Raw genomic sequence first — 22,287 nt, 5'->3', positions numbered from 1 at the left:
AAGTTTGGATTTTATCTGGTCAGCTATGGAAACCCAGAAGATTTTAGGAGAGATTATGAGAGGGAGGACAGATCAGATCTGTGTTTTAGAAAGAAAACCAAAGGCAGTGGTGAGGATACACTAGAAATGAGAAATCTGTGTCCTGGAGACCAGCTTGGAGGAAGGAAGGGTAATCACAGACAGGACCAGATTCCGAACTGAAGCTCAGCCAGTGGCACCAATGCTCTCCCCTAGCTGAGACATTCTCTGATCAGAGGAGGCAGGCTCACTCGCGTGCTCTGTGTACAGGCCTGCTGCTAGGTGTTTTACACGTGCCATTTCACTGAATTCCCCCAATAACCTTGAGTGGTAGGGACTTATCGCCCCATTTTACAGAGGAGAAAGCTCAGAGGAGTTACTTAGGGAAGGTCACAGAGCTGGCAAGTGGCAGAGCCAGGTTGTGTGACTCCAAAGCAATTCCCTACGCTTAAAACCCACGGGGCAGGAGGGAGGGGCATGGAAAGCTAGGTTTTCAGGACTGACAACAGATTGCATCAAACTGACAGTTTGACTGTGATAAAGAAAAGTTCCACAAATCCTTGGCTTTTCTCTAATGAGGCATTTGTCACAGGAAATATCAAAGAAGAAATCGCTAGGCCTCCCCTCTGTCTCCCCTGAGCCCTTTGCCTCCTTCTCCAGGTGTTGGTCACTAACCTCTGGATCCATAGCACTGGCTTGGCTGGTTTGGCCAGTCTCCTTTAAGGGCCCGCCTCACTTTGGTCCACTACCCCACCTCCAGGCCTCAGACCCTTAGAGGCTGGTATCATTCGCTCCCGGGCCAACTCATAGCTGGGCAAGGAGACCGGGAACTCTCCTTCTCTGAGGCAGAAGTAGCTGAGAAATCAGCCAACCACTCCCAACCACAGCGGAGGCAACGGTTCCAGAAGTGCGGCATTTTCCACTCTTGGCTGCTAGGCTTGTAGAAGTTGATGTCATGTGAGAGGTTGGCCCTCGAGATTCGTTCATACCCGGGAATGCTGGGAGTTTTTATAAACTGTTTCACTCTCATGAAGAAGTCAGGCAAATAGGAAGTGACATCCTTTCCCATCTTCCCTTGACAGAAATCCACCTTGGATCCTGTTCCTGCCATCTGAATCCACAGCATTTCCTGCCACAGCTGTGCATGCTCCGCAGTGAAGAAAGCAGGCCAGTCTTCCAGGCTAAGGGGTTTGAAGACTTACCTCCCAGCGAAGGTAGGAGCACCGGCGGGAGCAGGAAGGCTCTGCAGGCTCCAGCAGCAGGCAGTGTGGGCCAGGGCTGCACGAGCCGAGGGCTGACCAGGCTTCAGGGTAGGAACAGTTGGCAGGGCACAGACAAGGCCGTACACGGAGGTCATAAAACAAAATTTATCTTTAATTTGTAAGTGTCAACAGCAGTACAAAAGATGGAGTGATGACGACTAGATTAAGGGTAGAGAGGACAGTCTTGAGGTAAATGAGCATAAATAGGCAGTTCTTATAGACACTCCCCTGAGGGGCCTAGGCCCCATCATGGCATATACATTATCACCCAAAGATGGCATGTTTAACATATCAGGAAAGCACCTTGTGCAAAAAGGAAAAAAAAAAAGTAGCTAAGGTGCCAACATACACCAGGATAGATAAAGACAGTGTCTTTCAATTTTGTCTTTTCCCTTAATTATGAGGCAGAGGAGGGGAAGACTTTGAAAAGTACCACTGAAAGATTATTCAATGTTGAGTTTTATCTCACGTCAATACTGCACAACGAAATCCAAGAAGTGTGTGTATGCAACAAAGCTAAGAACAATGATTCATTCCTTGAAATTTGAAGATATTCTTTTTTTTTTCTCATTTCTTTAATCCTTAGCAAACTTTTTTTTCCATTATCAAGAGGAGAGTGTGAGAAAGATGTGATGGCAACCCTTAAGGTCATTTAAAAACTTTACACTGGACTGTACAAGATTTTTTTTTTGATAAACTATTTACATTTTCAGACTTTCAAACATATTCAAAGCAGCAATAGACACTAGTTTTTATGGTTTTTGTTGTTTTTCTAATTGCCCAAATAGTTACCAGCCACGGGCCAAGTAGGTACCTGCATTATACACAGAATTTCTACAAAGAATATCTGCAGTTAAAATTTGCTCAAGGGTGTATTCAACGCCCTTAGCGTCCCAAGGGCCGCACCCGCAGTGTCGCTAGAGGAACCAGCACAGCACCTTGACAACAGAGTTGCAGTTGTCCCAACAGCCCTACACAAACTTTACACTTTGAAACAGCAGCCAGCATTCAGTCCAGCATGTCAGTGAATTGTGCTGATTAAATTAACACAGAATACAATCTCACAATATACATCACAAACAAATTACAATGTCGGGAAATAAAAGAGTTACAGTAAGATAAGTTATGTAGTAACAGCTTATAAGCTCGTCTAAGGTAATAAAAATTTTACATGGCAAATACAATAATGAATGAACATAAATGCTAAGCATTCTAATTTGCTACAAGCTGGAAAGGGTACAATAAAGACTGCACTTTCCAAAAAAGCAAAAACACATATGACAAAGGAAGACAAACGGAGAATGCACATGAGCAGGTCTGCAAATGTGCAGCATACGAAACAGTTAAATATTTGCACATTCCCCATATTCCAAGAGCACCAGCACTGAGGCCTCACTTTCTGCTTGTGGTTCTTCAGGAATAAGAAGCTACTGAGCAAGATATGTCACTGAGTTGCCTTTAAGCTTTCATATTGCCACGGACACCAATTAGAAGAGGATTTGCACTAAGCTTTACCTTTTTGCCCCTCCCCCTCCCCCCTCTAGCCCTGCCCCAAAGGTACCAGCATTCCAAATACTTGTTCATGGGCTTTTGGGAAGAAATCTGTCCCCAAAAGAAAAGATGGCATGGGGATGAAAGGGAAATGTGTTTGCATATCAATATTTTCAGTGATATTAGCAGAGGGTTACACTCAATAGTACATGGCATCAGAAACAGAACATAATCGGCAGGAATAGCAGATAGAAGTTGTTTATTAAGGAAGAAAACATGTCAGGGGACAGATGACTTAAGGAAATGATGCAAGTGCTTTTGAAAAAGGACAAATGAGGTCATACAATATTATTATACTTTGAGAAGTGAGTTTAAGTGCCAACTCAGTCCTTAAACAAACGTGTACAAAATCAGGCAAGGCTACAGCAACCATTTTTGTCATTTTCTCATTAGAAAGGAAGACCCAGTAATAAAGTCAATACATTCCTCTAGCTGCATTCTTTGCAGTTGTTGGCACTTGGTACAGGACTTCTCATACGGTTTAAAACTACTAACTGATTCTTTTTCTTTTCCCTAATGAGTAGGTAGAGGTCACCTCTTTGCAAGACGAGTAAATTGAGAGAAGCAGCCTCAGCTGTGGTGTTCAAGCGACCGGGCTGCCTTCCTACTGGGGTTAGATGGGCTTCCTCAAAACAATTCCTGCTTTCAGCTAGTGCCTGTGCTCCCCGCTCAGGAGGGTGTGCTCCGGAGAAGCAGCCTGGCTTCATAAGGAAAAGAAAGAAGCCTTTAATTTCAGCCCTAGAGTGATCACACCCTTTTCAAACACCCCAGGCTCCAGTGGGGCTAATGTTCAGGGGAGGCCAGAATTTGACAAGCTCAATAGCACTGTGAGCCCGCACCTGAATTTAGAACTTGGCCTGAGAGATGGTGTCAGGACCCTGGCAAATCAAATCAGGCCTGAGGACAAGGCTGGGGTGTATCAAATACCAAATGAAGCAAACTGACGTGCCCCTAAAAGGGTGAGCTGAATACAGGTGAAAACAACAAAGCTTTCGTACCTTCCTGGAAAAGATACTGCCTCGCATCTGCCAATGAAACAGAAAAACTGCCTGCCTGGCTGCTCCTGTCCACAGATTAACCTTTTCTTTCTCTCTCCCTTTCTTTCTTTCTTTTTTTTTTTTCTTTCTTCCTTTCTTCCTTTCTTCCTTCCTTCCTTCCTTCCTTTCTTCCTTTCTTTTTCTTTCTTTCTTTCTTTCCTTTTGCTTTTCTTTCTTCCTCTTTCCCTTTCTTTCTTTCTTTCTTTTTTTCTTTTTCTTCCTTTCCTTCCTTCCTATTCCACATGGTCCATTTTTTAGGACAGGATTGTCTGCCAGTGTCCCTATTCTAAGTGACAAGGAAAATCCTGATCCTGCAAGTTCTTTAACAAAATGGAGGTAATTTTTACCTTTGATTTGAAGATACTATGAAATAGGGAGCAATGGGAAAAAAAAAAGTTGATTAACATTCTTTAATTGGCATGGTGGGACTTTCATTAATGGCCGATCTCAGAGAACGATTTTTGCCTTTCTAATGGCATTCATGCTCCATGCTAGTAAACGGTCACAGAACTACCTTCTAAGGTTTATGTGGATTCACAAAGCAAATTGACTCTCTCCCAGCTGTGCTGGAAATTCACCATGTTCAATTCATCAACTTTCTATAAGAAAAAAAAGTGAAAGTCTGAGTCTGTGGACAGTGGGTTCTAAACTGTATGAGAACCCAAGTGATGAGTTTTACTGCTCCAGCTACAGGTGGGACTCTGCTTTCTCACTGTGGCTGATAATTCACTACCCCATGAGGTACAGTGACTCGTCAACTTCTAGTCTGGACCAACATATATGGATAGAGAACAAAAAGGAAATACATAACTTATATTTCACTAAATATTCATGAGCCAAAAATAAATTCTATTTCTATGTTATATTTACACAATTAGAAAAATCTAAAATGAGATGGTGAAGTCATAAAAACTTTGTTTAAGCCCCAATGAAAATAAAATGACGTGATCCCTATGATTGTCATTCTTAATTTCCATGGATATTTAGAGCCAAACTTGGCTAATAAATAGAATAAACTGCTTATGTGCAGAATTTAGATTCAAATACAGCATCACTGTTTGACCCAATGAAAGAGGCGTTTACAATCAGATCATTCCTGAATAGCCTTTCATTTTTAAGAACATGGCTAGAAGTAACTGAACCCCAGTACTGAGGCAGAGCTGGAGCTAAAACAAAGTGTTCATACACACATGTATTTTGCATAAATAAATGAAATAACAAGACATAAAAATGACTCAAATCCGGCAACTGTGAGGCAAGCCCACACGAGTCGAAACAGATGACTTTTGTTCATGTAGTTTTTGTACAACAGCTTCACATTAGTCAGAAGTGATAAAAAATACCATTTATATCCAGTGCTTATAACACTTATGAAACAACATCTGTGAGTGTGTGTGTTTTTTGTTTTTTTTGTTGATTTCTTTTTTTGTTTCTTTTTTTTTTTTTTTTTTAACTACAAGCAAAATCAAGTTTCAGTCCTAAAGAACAGTCCTTTGTTCTCCACCAGCCCAGAATATTATTTTGGCATGGTCATAAAAACAAACAAAATTAACCTACTATTCTAAATGTCTGCCTTTGTGCAAAATTAATTACATACAATACAATGCTAGCCATACAGCACTCTACTTATGCAACAAAATTAAAAAGGAGCGGGACAGGGCAAAAGCAAGAGTCAAAGAGAAAGAGAAAACAACGTGAGAATGAACTGAGGAGGAGAGGTATATAATCAAAAGAAACCAGTAAGACAATAATAAATACTCTTTTTTTTTTTTTTTAGGAAAACGAGCTCCTCCTCATTTGAAATAAATGTACAAAAACAAAGTTCCAATCCCCAATCAATATTAAGAACCAAACATTCCTATCAGTACCTTAATCAGTTTATAGAGAGCACTCCTAGCTAATGACATAGACAGTAAAGTCTTGGCTAGACCTATTTATTGCTATTAGGTATGGCCTTGAGCACTCTTAAATAAATATGAAGGTACACTATTTTCTTCCAAGTGACAAAATGGCTCAAGAAATCTGATGGGGCCGTTCCTATGTCCTGGTGATCAGATTCTGGTTGTCCCATGAGGTGAACTGTCCCATCTGCTGACATTCTCCCACCAAACTACTCTGGGTGAGGCTTCCCCATAGGCAATCAGTCCTGGTTTCAGGAAGGTCAAAATGGCATGGCTGAGCTCCCTGCAGTTAGGAGATGGGGAATGAAGCCTCACTGCTTCCCAGCCCATCAGTGCATCTCCAGAAAAATCCTTGTGTGACAAGGGCAGTTAATCTTGTTCACACATAGGCATGACCCCCATGCAGCCACAGATGGAGGGAGTGAGCCAGAGGAACTCGTCTGCTGCCCCAGGAGTGATCTGTTCCCCAGAGTTAACAGTAGGAACATCCCATTTAGGGAATGTATTTCTCCTCCTTCTCCTTCTCTATGGTTTTCTTTCATTCTCTGGATGTATCACGACTATTTGCCTCTATCTTTGCTTTGAGGCTGTCACGTGGCTTCTTGCATCCTGGGGATTTTGCAAAGAACTCCCTAGATGTGCGAGATGGGACAAGGCAGCTCATTATAAAGGCGCCAGCCCATGACATCATCCCTGTGGACTCCTACATGGACCACAGCTTTGGGCTTTAGGATTGGCTGCGGGACTCCCCTGCCTGGCAGTCACCACTGTTGACCCTTGCTGCTGAATGGCATTGAGGGGAAATGCCACTGATGCAGATCCTACCACTTGTTGCCTAATTGAATTAGGGGAAAATTCTGGCAAAAGATTCAAAGTCACGGGGAACCTCAGGGGCAATACCTGTTGAAGTGTAAATCTCTACACCTGTATCCAAATACACAGCTCTATAGCCATATATACACTGATGTTCAAAAACAACAATATAGGTATTTAGTAGTATCTTGTTTCAGAAATGCATCCAGATGTTCTGGGGACATAAAATCACTATGTACACCTTTGTATCTAGCAGGAGAAGGAGGTGAAAAGGGCTGAAAAGTTCTTTGGGGAAGGAGGGTAAGAAAAAAGAATTATTAAATTAATGCCACCAACAATTTTTTTAAATAAATAGTAAGTGGACCCTTGACATTCTGGAATGAATAAATTATTTAAGAGAAAATGTGTTAAGACTGAATGTCAGGGTTAAAGGCAAAGGGATAATGGATGTAGTGAGAGGTGGTCTCAGGCAGAGAAGACCACCATGTCGGTATCTGGTGTGGTGATCGCTCTGGTGCGTGGACGTCGTACCACGTCACACACTGATGGCACGTCAAGAGGCAAACACAATTGGGTACATGCACTGTGGCAACCTTGTTCATTCCTTACAATATCTTGTCTCCAGATTCCTGAGTACTTCACCATTTTCTGAAAAAAAAAAAGTGTGGTTTGCTATTTTAAGATGCCAAAGATTGTCTAAGACTTTGCAGTGTCTCCTTTAAGACTTTCAAAATATTAAGATTCAAAAGTTATGAAAAAGTTTGGCACATTCAAAGTTTAACTCTACACATGGAAAAATGGAATTCTGAGGCCTTTTGAATATGCTCTACATGCAGCTGCACACGCCGTGGACTTGTTCTGTTTCACAATATGAAATTCTCAGTTGTTTTCTAAAATAATTCAGAATAAAAACACATTCACAACTTGTAGGCTGGCACAGCATACCTGAGTGAGAATGTTTAACCCCATCTAAAACAGTAACTTAAACCTTTATCAACATCCAAAAGAAAAAAAGTAAGACAAAATATAAGACTTGTAAGACAGCTATGGGTTGAGATAAGTTTTCAAGTCCTGGTGTCTCATATTTAATATGTCTTCACCTAAATTAAAAAACAACAACAACAATAACAATAACGACAAAAAACTCAAGTTCATGAAAAATCTGGGAAAACTTAATCTGTCTCACGCTTTACGAAACAATTAAGACCATTCTGCTGATGTAATTGTGGAGCCACAAATGCATGCGGGCTCTTTAAGAACTTTTCTGTTGGGGGAGGGGAGGTGAAATGTCAGAGTATTTTAATTCAGCAAACAAACACTCCTCAGTTGGCACTGACAGCTTCCGGGGCTTCATTTTCACTGCTATAGTCTGATTTGGGATCATCTTCATAGTCGTCATACATTTCCATCTCATCCTCTCCATTAATCATTTCATTTCCAGCTAGGCTTCCGCCGTCTGTCTTCATACCATAAGTGCTCTGGATGACCGGGAGGCTGGGCTCTGGACTGGCGGAGGTGCTAGAGCAGTCAGATGTCATCTGAGGTGATGGTGTGGTAGTTGCCATAGTAATAGCACCAGGATACACAACACCTGTTCCTGTGGTGATTGGAATCTGAGGCTGCTGCCTGTATAGATTCAAAAAATAAAATAAAACAGAGGGAAATATCTATATACGTATGTTCTTCCGTGTGGCATCGGAATTCACCCCTCACACATTCTAAAAGGGGGCTCTGTTTGAAATTCTAAGCAAATGACAAAATGTGACAAAGGTGTTTCCTGGAGGAGTCCTGCAAATCTCCCTGATGATGTGATTGGTGTTAAGCAACAATGGAGCAATTTATCCATGGCTTTGCAACATGAAAGCAAAGCTCTGATAACCCCTTGGCATTTGGAACAAATACTATAGTTGATTCCACAAAGTTACATGTGAGATCATTTTTTAAGATCTCCCAGGACATGACAAAAAAATAGGCTGGTAATATGAGACATACTGTAATGATACAGTTAAGCAGGTTTGTGTCTTCACCTTGGTCTGAGAACTGTACAAAGGAAAGATCAAGATGAGAAAGGATCCAGTATATCCCAGAGTCAGATTCGGCAAAGCGTGTATTTGGTATCCGTGTAAATGTCTACTTATTTCCGCGGCTGAACTTGTAGGGAAGCTCCTTGAAGCTTCTACTTCCTAATTATGAAAGGATCATCTTGGATGTCGTTAGTCCTGTGGCCCTGGGCTGGAGCTGGGGTTGGAGGAGTCAGGAGTGAAGAACAGTGAAAGCTCCACCACTTAACAGAATAACACGCTGCCTCATCCTAGATCCCAGCGGGTGCCAGGGCATGGTCACACCAGCTCAGTCCGTCGTCATGACACTCTAGTTCAAATAAACTTACCAGACCCTTTACAAAGGGCAGTCTCTCCCTCTGCAGGGAGACATGGCTATCTGTCTCTCAGTTTCCCTTGAGGCATTGTAACTGGTTGAAAGAATGGAAGACCTACTACCTAGCTCAAAGACTAGGACTGAAACAATATTCTCACGGATGCAATATTCACCAAGTGTTTCTCAATCTCTATGTACAGTATTATTAATTCACCTCAAAATGTCATTGTAACTCTCTTTTCTGAGCCTCAGTTTCCATTTATTTATAAAAGTTGGGGTCAGGGAAGTCCTGGAAAGTCCTTCCACCTGTTAATACTTGGCCTCAGGTCAGTCCATCACTTGAAGCATTCTTATTGACCCCCCTACACTGAAACTTCTATCCACCTCAATCTAAAAGCAAAATACGCTGAATTTGTGAAGAGCTAGCTTAGTTACCAGCTATCCTTTGACACGTCCTGAAAGAGCATAACTTCTCAAAAATGTCTGCATGCCTTCCAGCCTGGTAGAAGGAGAAATGATGGAAATGGCCTAGAATCACACTGTGGGATATCTGATAATGCTATTTTTAACAACCTCTTTCAAACACTAGGAGGTATAATAATGATGCCTTAACCTTTGACTAACATAATATATAAATATTTACATATATATTACCTCATTCAGTTAACAAGGCAACCCCATGAGGTATTATTATGCCCAGTTTTCAGATGAAGAAAATGAGGCCTTGCTTAAGGTCCTGCATTCAATAATCAACACTGCTGGGATTTGAACCTAGGTCACCTGACTTGAATTCCATCACTCTTTCCTTCCTAGATATTCAATATACAGATACACTATGCTCACTATATCCCATAAAAATTCCTGACTTCTATAGAGCCTGTAGGTGTCCAGTTGATACTACGTGCCTGATATTGATGCATTTTCTATGATGCTCGTGGTTATTTTTTTGATTGCCCCAAAGAAGATGATAGAGGAATCTAAATCTATGTATAGAAACATCTGATAAGATACTGTTTTTGCTTTCATAGAATCAAATTCTAAAAACAGTATACTTCTTGCTTCCTAAGTTTGGGGCAAATTAACACAAATTAAATTTTATGCTAACCTATCCAAGGCAGTAAGAGCCTCATTAAATATTTTACTGAATTTGGATAATTGCAATAAAAATATTTTTGCCTTAATCACGTAATGAGTGTCGAGTGAAAACTTTTACTGCACTATTAACCCATTTTACAGATTTCCCAATATGGTGAGCTAATCTATAATATAAATTCTACATACCATATGCAAACTATCAAATGATACATTTTCTTTTCATGAAGGACATTTTCTTTTTGCAAAGAATAGATGGTCATTTTTTTGCAGTATTTTAAAATCAAAATATCTATATATATTAAATAAATTTGAATTGACCTCTTATTATGTGCTATGGACAATGCTTAGATGTTTCCAAATTATCTCCTTTAATCCTCACAATAAGCCTGAGAGATAAATAAAGGTGCAAAACTGAACTCCTGATCATTCTCCCATGTACTGGGCTCCTCTCATGGCCTTTCAGATCTTGGTTAATGATTACTTCATCTTTCTGACTGCTGGGGCCAATCCTATATCCCTATATCCAATCCATCAGCAAATCCTACTGGTTCACTCTCAGGATTATATCCAAAATCCCTCCACTTTTGCCACCTCTACCTCTACAAACCTGGTTCAAGCCACCACCAATGCTAATCTGGTTTACTGTAAGAGCCTGGCTCCTTAGTTCAGGGCACATCCCCTTCAGACAATATTTCAACCCAGTAGATAGACTGATCTTTTTAAAACCTAAGTCAGATCACAATACTCTTCTGCTTATAACTCTTCAATGTCTTTCCATCTGACCCAGATTCAAATTCAAAGTCTTCACAATGGCCAACAAGTCCTTTCAGCATGTGGCTCTCTACTACCTCTGAAACCTAGTACTCATCCCACCTACTCATTCTGCTCCTATTGCTCTGGCCTCATTATTTCTTGAACAAGCCGGGCACAACCTCTCCTCGAGATCTCTGCAATTGCTGTTCTCTCTGCCTAGTTCTCCCAGATATCTGCATGGCTAGCTCCCTCACCTCCTCAGGTCTTTGCTCAAGTTAATCTTCTCAGTGAGGTTTTCTATAGCCACTCGGTTTAAAATTGCAATCCATCCTCTAAAACTCCCTATCCCTTTCCCTCCTTTAGTTTGTTCTAAGGCATTTATTATTATTTGATATTTATTTATTTATTCATTCATTTACTCATTCATTGTCTGACATCCCCCACTAGAATGGAAGCTTCATGAAGATAGGATTTTTCACTGATGTAGTCCCAGAGCTTAAGCAGTGCCTGGGACATAGGAAGCACTCAACAAAAATCTGTTGATTACATGGAATGAGAGAATGAACTAGTGAATGAGAAGGAAAACAAATGAAAAGTCTGGGTAACCTGTTCTACAAAAGAAAAGATATAATGAGCTTAGATATATGAGAGAGAGGGTAGTGGAGAAGGAATGTGAATATAATCATCTTTAAATGCTTGAATGATTTTCTTCACAAAAAAGGAAGAGATTTGTTCCAGAAGTGACCAAAGAAGAGGATCAGAGCCTATCTACAAAGCAGCAGAAAGGCAGAGTATGGCCTACTTAAGAAGAAAGAACTTTCTAGCATTAGGAGGTGTTCCACAAAGAAACTAGCTCCCTTGGAAAGTGGTGAGCTCTCTAGCCCTCAAAGAAAGAGTTCAAGCTAAACTTAGAAAGGACTCCTACAATGGCTGGCTATTTGAAGGATATGACTTCTGAGGCCCCTTCTATGTGACCACTGATTCTGTGGATGCAGAATCATAAGCTAACTGTCATGTTGGTCTTGCTCTCATTGTCATTATCAGCATAAAAAGAGACTAAAAAAATTAAGTGAGCAGAGGTAATTATAATTGAAGAAATCTGGCTTTCAAGGGTTTCCAAAATATTATTCCACCCTACATATTTTACTTTTCTTACTGCCAGAAAAAATTCCTAGGATAGCCTCCTTATTTATTTTTGAACATTTTCACATTTCCCCCATGTGTTCATGCTCTCCTTCATGCTAAAATAGGAATCTTTACCTGTACTTTCCACCAGCCTGACGCTACCCAAACCTCAAGTCCCCTTCCTCAAGAATGGCCTACGCGTGGCCCTAATGCATAGTAATCTCCCTCCCTCAGAGCTTTACTTGCTCTTGTCTATATAATCAAAATTAGTATTCCATTATACATTATGTGGAGCACTATGCAATGTATTCTGTGTGTGCATGTGTGTATAACAAACTATTATTTGCTAACCTATTCATGTATATGTCTGGACTCTCTGACTTTAGCATTCTCTGAAAGCTCACTGTGTACAGAATTAATGCCTCATGTACTATATTAATTTAGTACAGTGCTAGGCACACAGCTGGTTTCAAATAGGCCCTTACCAACTGACTGACTAATCAATTAACAAAATGGAAGATCTGGCCAGCAGGCTCAAGCTTTGTCTATCGGAAGTTACTTTCCTAAAAAGCATTTTTCCTTCCTTTACAGATCAATTGCAAAGTCAAAATTCAAACACTGCAGATTTCACAAACAGGGATAGCTGGCAAGCATTGGACTTTACAAATAATGAATGTGCACATCAAAACAAAAGTTGTAGATATTTATAAAAGTACACGCATGCAGCTGATATGAGTAGAGATGGCTAAGAACCCTCCCTCCCAGCCCAAGTAAAGAGTTTGAGCTGTTCCTGATAGAGTCCAGCATTGGTGCATGGTTTCCAAATCACAAGAAGAGTCCTGGAGTATAGTCTAGCTTTGCCAATTGCAATGGAACTATTTATTTATGTTGTCAAAGCTCCTGTTTGCTGATCCTTTACAGTATCTATAAATGAAGGCAATGAAGTTTGCTTCATTAGGAGATTAAACCTGTAAGTTGCACATCTTTTTACATTACCTATTAGAGATTCTAATCTGGCTTTCTCTACAGGAGGACAATGCTAAAAACAGCATGTCTAGTCTATGCTACTCAGTTAAATTTGTAAGTATCTTATAGGTTTTATTCAACCTCTTTGAGATTAAGATCAAAATGGCAAATGTTCAAATCACTTATACCACAATGCAGGAGAACATAATTCTTTATAATATGAAATATATACCTGACACATAGCATCATTTCTCTAGGATAATAATATTTACGCTAATTTGGGACTTACTATATGCCAGACATTGTTCCAAGCACTTTAGATACATTAAGTTATTCAATCTTCAGAAAGGTCTGATGTTGTAGGTATTACTGTCATCCCCATTTTACATATGAGGAAACTGAGGTACACAGAGTTTAAATAAGTTTCCCAAGGGCAAGTGGAGAGTTCAGAGGAATAAGAATTGCTATGCACTAGTTCCTAGAGCCAGGAAGAAGCAGAGCTAGTATTTGAGCCAGAACGGTCTGGCTCCAGAATTGACATTCTTAACCACTACACTATACGGCTTCTAAGAAATCTGTAGGCTCTAATTGAGAGGTATGTGTAAGGGTGAAAAGGAAATATAAGGGTTCACATAAGCCTGGTCTAAATCTCAGCTCTGCTATTTACTAGCTGTGTGGACTTGGACAAATTATCTAACATCTCTGAATACTGTGTTTTTCAACCTCATAGAGAAGATGATAGTGCCTATCTTATAAGTTTGTTGTATCTGCAATAATCTGTATAATTCACTCAGTATAAGTAAGTATTCAATAATTTACCATTATTGTTACTCAAAAAGTAGCCCCAAATTTTAATAGTTTTTAGTATCTGCATAATTCTCTATTAGCTCACACATAAATTACTGAATACGCTTCAAATAAATTGGAAATACATTACATTTAGCCATAGTTCTTTGGGAAAATACAATGTTGTAGCTATATGTACCCTAATAAGTATCATTTAACATTAAAATAGTACTCCTATCAGGATTATTACAGAACTCTGATACTTAACCTATCAATTGAAGGGGTTAAATCCAAGGTTAGAGCTAATATTACTCCATTTCATATATTGATAAATTCATTTCATAATAGCTAAGTAAAAAAAAAAAACCTAACTCACTGAATTTCCAGTTGTATCATCAGTAAAATGTATGACAATGTTGAGCAATATATGTAATTTTATTGGCTTGAAAGTTATGCACGTCTTTTCAAAATCAGCTATAAAAATTGATCTAACCCCCGTTCCCTCAAGAAGTCAATAGCAATCTTTGAATTTCTTGTTTGTCTCTCCCTCTTGTAAATAACCTCGTATCTAATGAAGATCAGTTTGCAAAGATGAATCCCAGGGAGTTAATAATCTATCAAATACAACTACTTAAAAGAAAATACGAATCCTTAAGTGGAAATAATACCTGGCTTTATGTAGCAAGTATTATCAAAACTGGGCAGGGGAGAATACTCAGCACTGGAGATTTAAGAGTAAGATATTCTGGCCATTGCCTGCACATCCATAGCCCTATTCCACAGTCTAAAATGAGCCTTCCACAAAGGACCTCTACGCCGTCAGAATCCTTAGTCTCTAAATTTCAAAGCTCCTTTTATGCTACTGTACACCACGACAAAAGACCTTATTTTCTCTAGGTTCTAGGAGCCATACTCACAACTGTGCAGAATAGGACTCTGAGGCATATTTTGAAGCAATGTCGTGAAGACAATTCCTCAGTCATTTGGCATGACAGAGGCAGAGACCTGATTTAATCCTTTGCTCTCGCTCCCCTTTCAGTAGCCATAGGACCTCTTGAAGCCTCCATTTATTTATCTTATTTAGAGGATTATATACTTTGTATACCTAAAACACCTCGTATACAGTAGGCATTCAATAAGTGGTAGATGCGATTGAGTTGTTTTAGAGTTTCATTTTACATGCATTGTTATGTGTTGAGGTATTTCGGTCCAGAGCTGGTATCAATGTTCCCTTTGGTAAAGAGGACTTAAATTAAATAGAATTACTGCATCTCATATTTTCAAATAAGTTATCAGGGAACTAAAATGGTGCCTTTGATAATCTTCCAGACTATGGCAAAAGAGACCCACTATGCAACACAGGGGACATGACTGAGAGAAGGGTGGGAATGACAAAACATCTCAAATTTAAACTTTTGATTCTCCGCTCAAAAGAGACTATATACCTTTTCAGAGATAGACTAACAGGATTAAAAGAAGACATTACACAGTCTTAAATTTATATTTTGTTACCTACAACTATACTTCCTAGAGTACACTGTGACTTGGTATATTTCATAAATTCTCTAATTAGCATGTGAGTAGCCCAATTATATTGTATTGTACTTTTGGTGTTAAAGGCATTACTTTTTAAAATGCAAACATTTGTAACACAGAAGAATTTGATATCCTATTTTGGCATGTCTTCAGCTGTTAATACACTGGGATCCTCAAATAACAAAGTGATTTAAACCTCACTTTACCTCGAAAAGTTTCTGCCATAGTGTAAAGAAATTCATTGATTATCTAGTGTGATATAAAATATAGTTTTACTCTGATAGCAAATCCATATTTAATAGTAATAATGACAGGAATTCACCTTTACTGATATTGTACTAAGCATTATACAAAGTACTTTTAAAAGCACTGCCTCATTGAATCCTCTCAACAATCGTATGACATAGGTACTATTATTCGTTTCACTTCACACATGAGAAAACAGAAGCTTAGAAAAGTTAAATAACTTGCCCAAATAGGTCGCACAGCGTCTCAAACTCAGTGGTCAAACGCAGAAGCCGATGCTCCTCCCCAGAACACTCTAGTGTATTGTATAGTGACCCAGGCTGCTCTCATTGGCCTTTTTTTTTTTTTTTTTTTTTGCATTCTGACTATTTACTTTTCCAAATTAGTTGTATGTTTTTAAACACATGCTTCTGAAACCAGCCTTGTGTTTCATGAGGTTATTTTCTGAGTGCCCTTAAAAATAAATGGTTCTTTACTCCTCCTTTAAGGCATCTCTTTTCTTCACCTCCAAGTGAAGTTTTCTTGTTTCCCTGGCACAGCACAGCTCCTCAATTCCCCTTCCAGTTAACAGTGAACACAGCTTCCTTTTTGCTTCCTCCACTTCTCTCTCTCAAGCCCTTTCCCAAGTGTCTCCCCAGTCTGATGCCAGCTGCCTCAGGCCACTGCCTCCAGACGGCCCTCTGGTTTGCCACCCCTGTGCTGCTAGGTCTGAGTGTGCCGGAACCTACAGACATCTGCACCCCGCTCTGCTGACCACTGTGGTTACAAGAGGCCTCTTTCGAGTGCAGACAGCCAGTCAGCCAAGTGGAAATTTATACCAGAAATCTATTACCTAATTTTTAAACAAAATGACATGAAATCAGACTTGAAGATATCAAAAACATGTCTAGTTTCTGATTTAAGCAAGAAAATCCACATTGTTACTGCTTCTACCACAGAATAATTTACTGCAACAGGAGTTCTGGATCTTATGCCAAAAATGAGGTCCTCTAACCAATGTCAAGGCCAATTATCTTGTGGTAAATCCCACAACAAAAGCAGACTATTGTGATTAGAGTCAGAAGCACCACCCAGAGAAGCTAGAAAGCTTCTGGGGATTTCTTAAGGTTAGTTTTTACTCTTTTTTTCCTCCCTGTGTGTCTGCTTAAATAAACTACCAGAAACTTTGTGTGTGGGCACTGGACATCCTAGATTAGTTTGAGAGACAATGAAAGGGGTTATCAGTTGGGAGTGATCTGTTGGCTGTTTGTTTTGATTTGAGCAGAAGCCATGCTGCAAGGCTGTGCGCTTGTGACAGGCCCCTTCGGTATGTCACAACCTCTTCCCTTCCCTAATCTCCTTCCCCAAAGCACTGCCAGTGGCCATCCTGTGGTTTCTCACCGCAGGAAAGCCCAGGTGGTTAAATGCAGGAACACTTACCCCACGGTAAAGAACTGCCTCATCTCCTGTCTCCGAGATCTCATCAGTTGCTTATACTCCCCGATCCGGAGCTTTTTGCCATCAACAATGCAGGTGCGCTTCGGTCGAGGTTTGTATTTATAGTTCGGGTACTTCTCTAAGTGGATCTTGCTTAGCCGGGCCTGCTCCTCATAATAAGGTTGCTTCTCTTGGTTGGACATGGATTTCCAGCGAGACCCTAGACATAAAAATAGCCTTAAGTACCCAAGTGGTCAAGGCAACATACAACATACTCCTGGCAAATAACTAGATATACCTTCCCACCACTTCACTCACCCGTGCTCTGGGTAGCTCCTATTACCACATACCATCGAGCCACACAACTAGTGTTTTAGACTATAGAGCAAAGAATAATTTGGATGTGATACATTTATTATATTATTTCCCTCAATAACTTAAAGCTGATGCTACCATAAGTATATTGTTTTAAAACACGTCTTTGCTTCTTAAGATCGTCTCCTACACCAAGGTTGTTTCCCCATCCATCTGCCTAGGGTTAAAAACCTAGACTTCCTAAGTATACTTTGGATTATGACAGAATTCTCAGGAAAAACTCTCTTGGTTCCAGAAATTCAAACATCTCCCACACTCCAAGCATCTTTAGTGAAGCTGTCCCTTGATAAGATGTTAGATGTTGATATTCTTCCAAATATAAAAACCTAAGGTGCACACTGTATCCCCTGGCCTAGGGTAATTAAAAGTCTACACTCTACTTAAGAAGTTATAGCTTTAGAACCGGAAGGTCCAGTGGAATTATATATATATATATATATATATATATATATATACACATATATACCATTTTCAAGTACTATAAACATTCATTCAAAGCCATACCAATGAAAGTACAAAAATTTTTAATATGGTTTATACAGGAAGAAGGAAAAGTATTCACTTCTCTAATATTGTTTATAGAGAATTATCTAAACACTTGACGAAGAAGGGATGTGTTTTTTTACGTGTATCAAATTGCATTTTTGTGTCTCGCTGGTGAATAAAGCGGTAACAGCTGTGCTGACTGGATGTCAGCTATTCTTCAGTGGAGATTTTTCATACATAAACAAATGGAAAAGTTGTACAAATATTCTATGCACCCAGCAATATCCTGGTCTGTTTTAAAAGCACATCCATTCCTGTTTTTCCTGATTGTTGTGCAAAAATTGTGTAGAGAGTCTACACGGACAGGCTTCTCTGTGTTCGGCTGGCTCCCAGCAGCTTAGAGTCCCAGTTAAGGTTTTTGGTGCTCTTAAAATTCTTGTGCTTAAAAGTTTACATTTTAATGAATATACTTACTATACTCTTAATTTTTTTCACGAATGCACACCAATAATATAGATTCCCCACAGATGCCAAAATGGAAACAGAGAGGTTCTGTGCCCATTGGAGAGCTTACTCATACTGCTAATAAAATGGCCAAAAAGGGGAAAATTTCCAAGTTAGATATCAAAATTTAGGGACAGGGAAATAATGATTTTCTTTTGAGTGTCTATTAATTAGAAAAAATTTTAATATATATATTAGGACCATTTTGGTTTGAAAGGTATTTAAATTTATAAGAATAATGCCCCTATGTATATCTCTGAAACTCTAAAAATAAAACCCCACTTAACTGTAATAACAGTTAGTATCCATCTTGAAATTCAAAAGTCAAAAAGAAAAAAAGGAAAAACTTGTATTTTAACATTTCAACACTATTTGATCTTATGTATCTTTAAAATTTTCTTAGGGGTCGCTGCCTCAAAATGTCTCAGAATCAAGTTAAATTATTTATACAGTGATAAAACATGTGTATTTGTGTATGTCCAGATCACTGATATTTACTCAGGTTAAATATTTATTGCTTTTGAACAAAACATTTAAAAAATGAAAACCACAGTTTAAGTCTCTAATGTTTTTCGGCTTCTTAAACGGCTGCTTTTGAGATTTTGTCACATCATGACAGCTTAAATAGAACAGTGCCTTCTGTGTTTTTTCTTTTTAAAGAGGAAACATGTTGACTGTAATGCTGCATGTTGAATAAAATACGTTCAATATGTTAAGCACAATAGTTCCAAACTGTATAATCTGCACTAGGCAAGCTTTACACTAATAGAACAAGGCTTGAGTTTAATCCGGAGAAACGGGAGAATCACTCTGGCAAGTTACCACAAAATGGGCCTCTGCCCTGTGGTCTCTGTGTTCAACTCACTGCTATGAAATTTGAACTAGTCATATCTTATTGAAGTAAATGTAGTTTTATTTTACAAGTTTTAAAGTTATCATTAGAGGCACTGTTCTACACTCCATAAATTTCACACTATTTGGGGGCTCACCCCTAGCCCTTGGTGAGTTCTTTCAGAGGGACATATGAGCCCAAGAATTCTAAAGCAGAAAACTGTAGGGTCTATGAGTGTTCCCAGCGTTTCACAGCAACTTACGAATTTTAAAAGACTGAATTAAGAAAAGGAGATAAAGCTTGTCTCCATGATTCTTATTTTGCAGTGAGCTCTCAGAGTTGCCCTATTAACACATACAATAGATAGTTTTGTCTCTAAAACAAGTGTCTAGTCAGTCCTGCCCTGGCACCTGGTGGATGTACTAACTCCTAAACCTAAAGGCTCCGGTGCAGGGTGGGAAATGCAGAGATGATGACAGTCTCCTGGGGCAGCTTGCTGAGCTCCACCTAACTTCCGCAAACCACAGTCTCCCTTAGGTGTCACATTAGGCCCCTTCTTTCCAGTCGTTAGAAGATCAGCACCAGCGGCTGCACTCACCTAAGATTTTGCTAATGTTGGAGTTATGCATGTCAGGAAAGGCCTGAAGGATTTTCCTCCTCTCATCCTTGGCCCAAACCATGAATGCATTCATTGGTCGCTTGATGTGTGGCTCACTGCTGGCCCGGCCACGGGCATCCCTGTAGACTCGTGCTTCAGCCACAGTGGCACCTCCTGTTGGCCAACAATAATACTGCTGTAGTTTAGCTGCAGAGCCATTCATTGCTTTACTTCCTGTAATGTCAGGGCAGGAAGAACAAGATGGGTGCAAAGCATTATTATCTGGAGACTGTTAACATAGCTGGCCACCTGGTTCAGCTGTTTTCCCTAGGCCCTTCTCTTCTTTTTAAATGAACTCTTGGAAGCAGAAGACAGTTTTAGATGACAGTTCTACAGGCTCTTCTGAGGTAGGCCTCAAAGACACACTGGGCAGAATTAATTTTGCATGTTTTTATATACCTAGTACATTTTTACCACAATCAATTCCAGGTAACCTTTCCTGCATGATTTCTCCCTTCAAAGCAGGCTCTTACTATCATTTTAGCCTCATTTGCCAAACACTGTAGCCACTTCAAACTATCTCTTAGCCCCAACAGAACTCTCTTTCACAATACTGTGCCTTGGCCAGTGCTCCCCTCACTGCCTGGAAGCCCCTTCTCCTACTTCTTCATGCTAAATCCCACTCATTCTTTAAGGCCTATCCAAATGTTGTGTGTTGCATGAATTAATCAGTAATTCAATGATAACTATTAACTGAGCAATTACTATGAGTTAGGCTTTATGCCAGGTGCTAGGTATACAAAAGTGAATAAAACAGCACCTGCTTTTAAAGGAGCTCACAGTTCAGGGAGGAGACAGACCCCAAACAGACAATTGTAACAGAGTGTATGGTAAGTGCTCTAATATTGAAGTAAACAGGGCATCAAGAGGGTGCCAGCAGACGGGACAGTGAGCTAATGCCTCCTAGGAGAGGTGACATCTAAGCTGAGTCTTGGAGGATGAATAGGAATTAGCACGTGAATGGGGGGGGGCAGTAAAGACGATGGGAAGGGTAATTCAAGCCAAAGGAAGGGCATTTGCAATGATGCCTCCCAGGATGCATTCATTCCTCTTTCTTTTAATGTTACATGCTCCAAAGAAATTACTTGCTTATGTGGCTATCTCTCTCTAATATTTCCATTCCATCCCCAGGAATATGAGACCCCTAAAGTTAGTGTTTATGTTGCACTCATTTTTGTATCGCCAGGATTTTCCATGTAATAGATACTCAAATACTTATTAAGTAAAGGACTGTTCAGTTTTCAACTCATATGCAAAACTAGTAGACTAAAAGGCAGTCATTTCAAGGGTCCTGATATATTTTTCTGCTGTGTGAGCGTAGTTCTTTAACATCCCCTATGAAACTAAGTCTAAATTCCTGATATTTTATAGTTTCCAAAGAAGTGACCATAGTAACCTACTATATTGAAACCTTCTTGAGGATATGGCAGGAACTGGTTCTCCTTCACTGCTGTATCCCTAGGTTCCAATAAAGCACATGGCATCCAGAGTTTCAGTTAGTAAAATACATTCAATTAATGAATGGTTGAATAAATGAATCAATGAATGAACATAGCTCTTGCTTGCTTTCATACCCCCTACCAGCATGATACACTGATGGGTGCTTTGCAGGTGGCAACTACTATATATCTCCCTATAGATTGAGAACCCCTACAGTTAAATGTAAAGTTGGACTGATGGCCTCAGCCAGGGCTTCTACTGCATAAACAGGAAAGCCTACTCCCAAAAGTTTAGAAGCAAAATATGCATTAAAACCTACATCTCTACATTTTGGAAAAAGTAAATCCTTTCAGCTCAGTGGAGCGATTATACAGGAACAACATGATCCAATCCATCTCTGCCCTTCTACTCTATTTCTAGCTACCTTGATGAAGTAGAAATTTGTTTGTGTCAGAGCTAGGAATAAATTAGAACATTAAAGTACACTATTATTTGGCAAATATGGTCATCATTTATTGCAAACAAAAGACAGAATAAAAGGGCTGAACTGGCTAATACTGTCAATTTTTTCTAAACATGAAGAAGGGCAGAGGGGCCCCTTTCTGAAGACCATGCAAAATAAAATATTTTATAAACAGCCTTTCTTTTAGGCCGACTAGACAGAATGATCCCTTACATGAAAAGTCTCAGATCCCAAGATGCATAACTAATATGCTACCTTTTCGCCACCATACCCACAGTACATTAATTTCATTTAAAATGCACTGACCATACAGGATAAATTGGTTTCACTTTATATGGGTTTGACAGCCATGTTTATTGTGCAGTGAAATGTAGTGTAGCTTCCAGCTGACAATATCCATCAACACAGGGCAATATGCTGACTGCTGGGCCAGATGAAGGCATACATTACTCTGGAAGTGAAACACTCATTCAGATACGACAGTGTCTTCTCCTGAGGATCACCATAGTAATTTATGATGCCCTCAGTGCCATTACTTTACAACTGACATGAATTCAGCAATTTATATACTTGCATGCATACATATAAAAGGAGACAGGCTTGTGGAGACTGTCAGATGCAAAAACATTTCAATACTATTCTAAGTTA

The 22,287-nt window shown here is 39.6% G+C and overlaps 1 protein-coding gene across 22 annotated transcripts in view; it reads right to left on the bottom strand.

The window, feature by feature from the left end:
- Positions 1–1,226: 1,226 nt before the first annotated feature.
- Positions 1,227–22,287, bottom strand: part of SOX6 (SRY-box transcription factor 6) — a 620,530-nt gene continuing 599,469 nt past the window's right edge. For 10 of the 22 annotated variants that reach the window (XM_089915099.1, XM_089915098.1, XM_089915108.1 and 7 more), the window contains 3 exons: positions 19,677–19,910; positions 16,885–17,101; positions 1,229–8,208 (listed from right to left, as the gene is read on the bottom strand). In XM_089915099.1, the coding sequence (XP_089771225.1) occupies positions 7,905–8,208; positions 16,885–17,101; positions 19,677–19,910 (755 nt within the window). In that variant the 3' untranslated portion in view covers positions 1,229–7,904. Of the gene's footprint in view, positions 8,209–16,884; positions 17,102–19,676; positions 19,911–22,287 lie in introns of all 22 variants that reach the window. The other 12 variants (XM_089915100.1, XM_089915104.1, XM_089915105.1 and 9 more) reach the window with 5 other exon arrangements.

Source organism: Delphinapterus leucas, chromosome 7 (assembly GCF_059928025.1).
Source record: "Delphinapterus leucas isolate spDelLeu-1000000601 "Yukka" chromosome 7, BTC_Dleu_Yukka2, whole genome shotgun sequence".
In the NCBI taxonomy this organism is placed as follows: Eukaryota; Metazoa; Chordata; class Mammalia; order Artiodactyla; family Monodontidae; genus Delphinapterus; species Delphinapterus leucas.
This window is presented reverse-complemented; position numbering and strand designations above follow the sequence as displayed.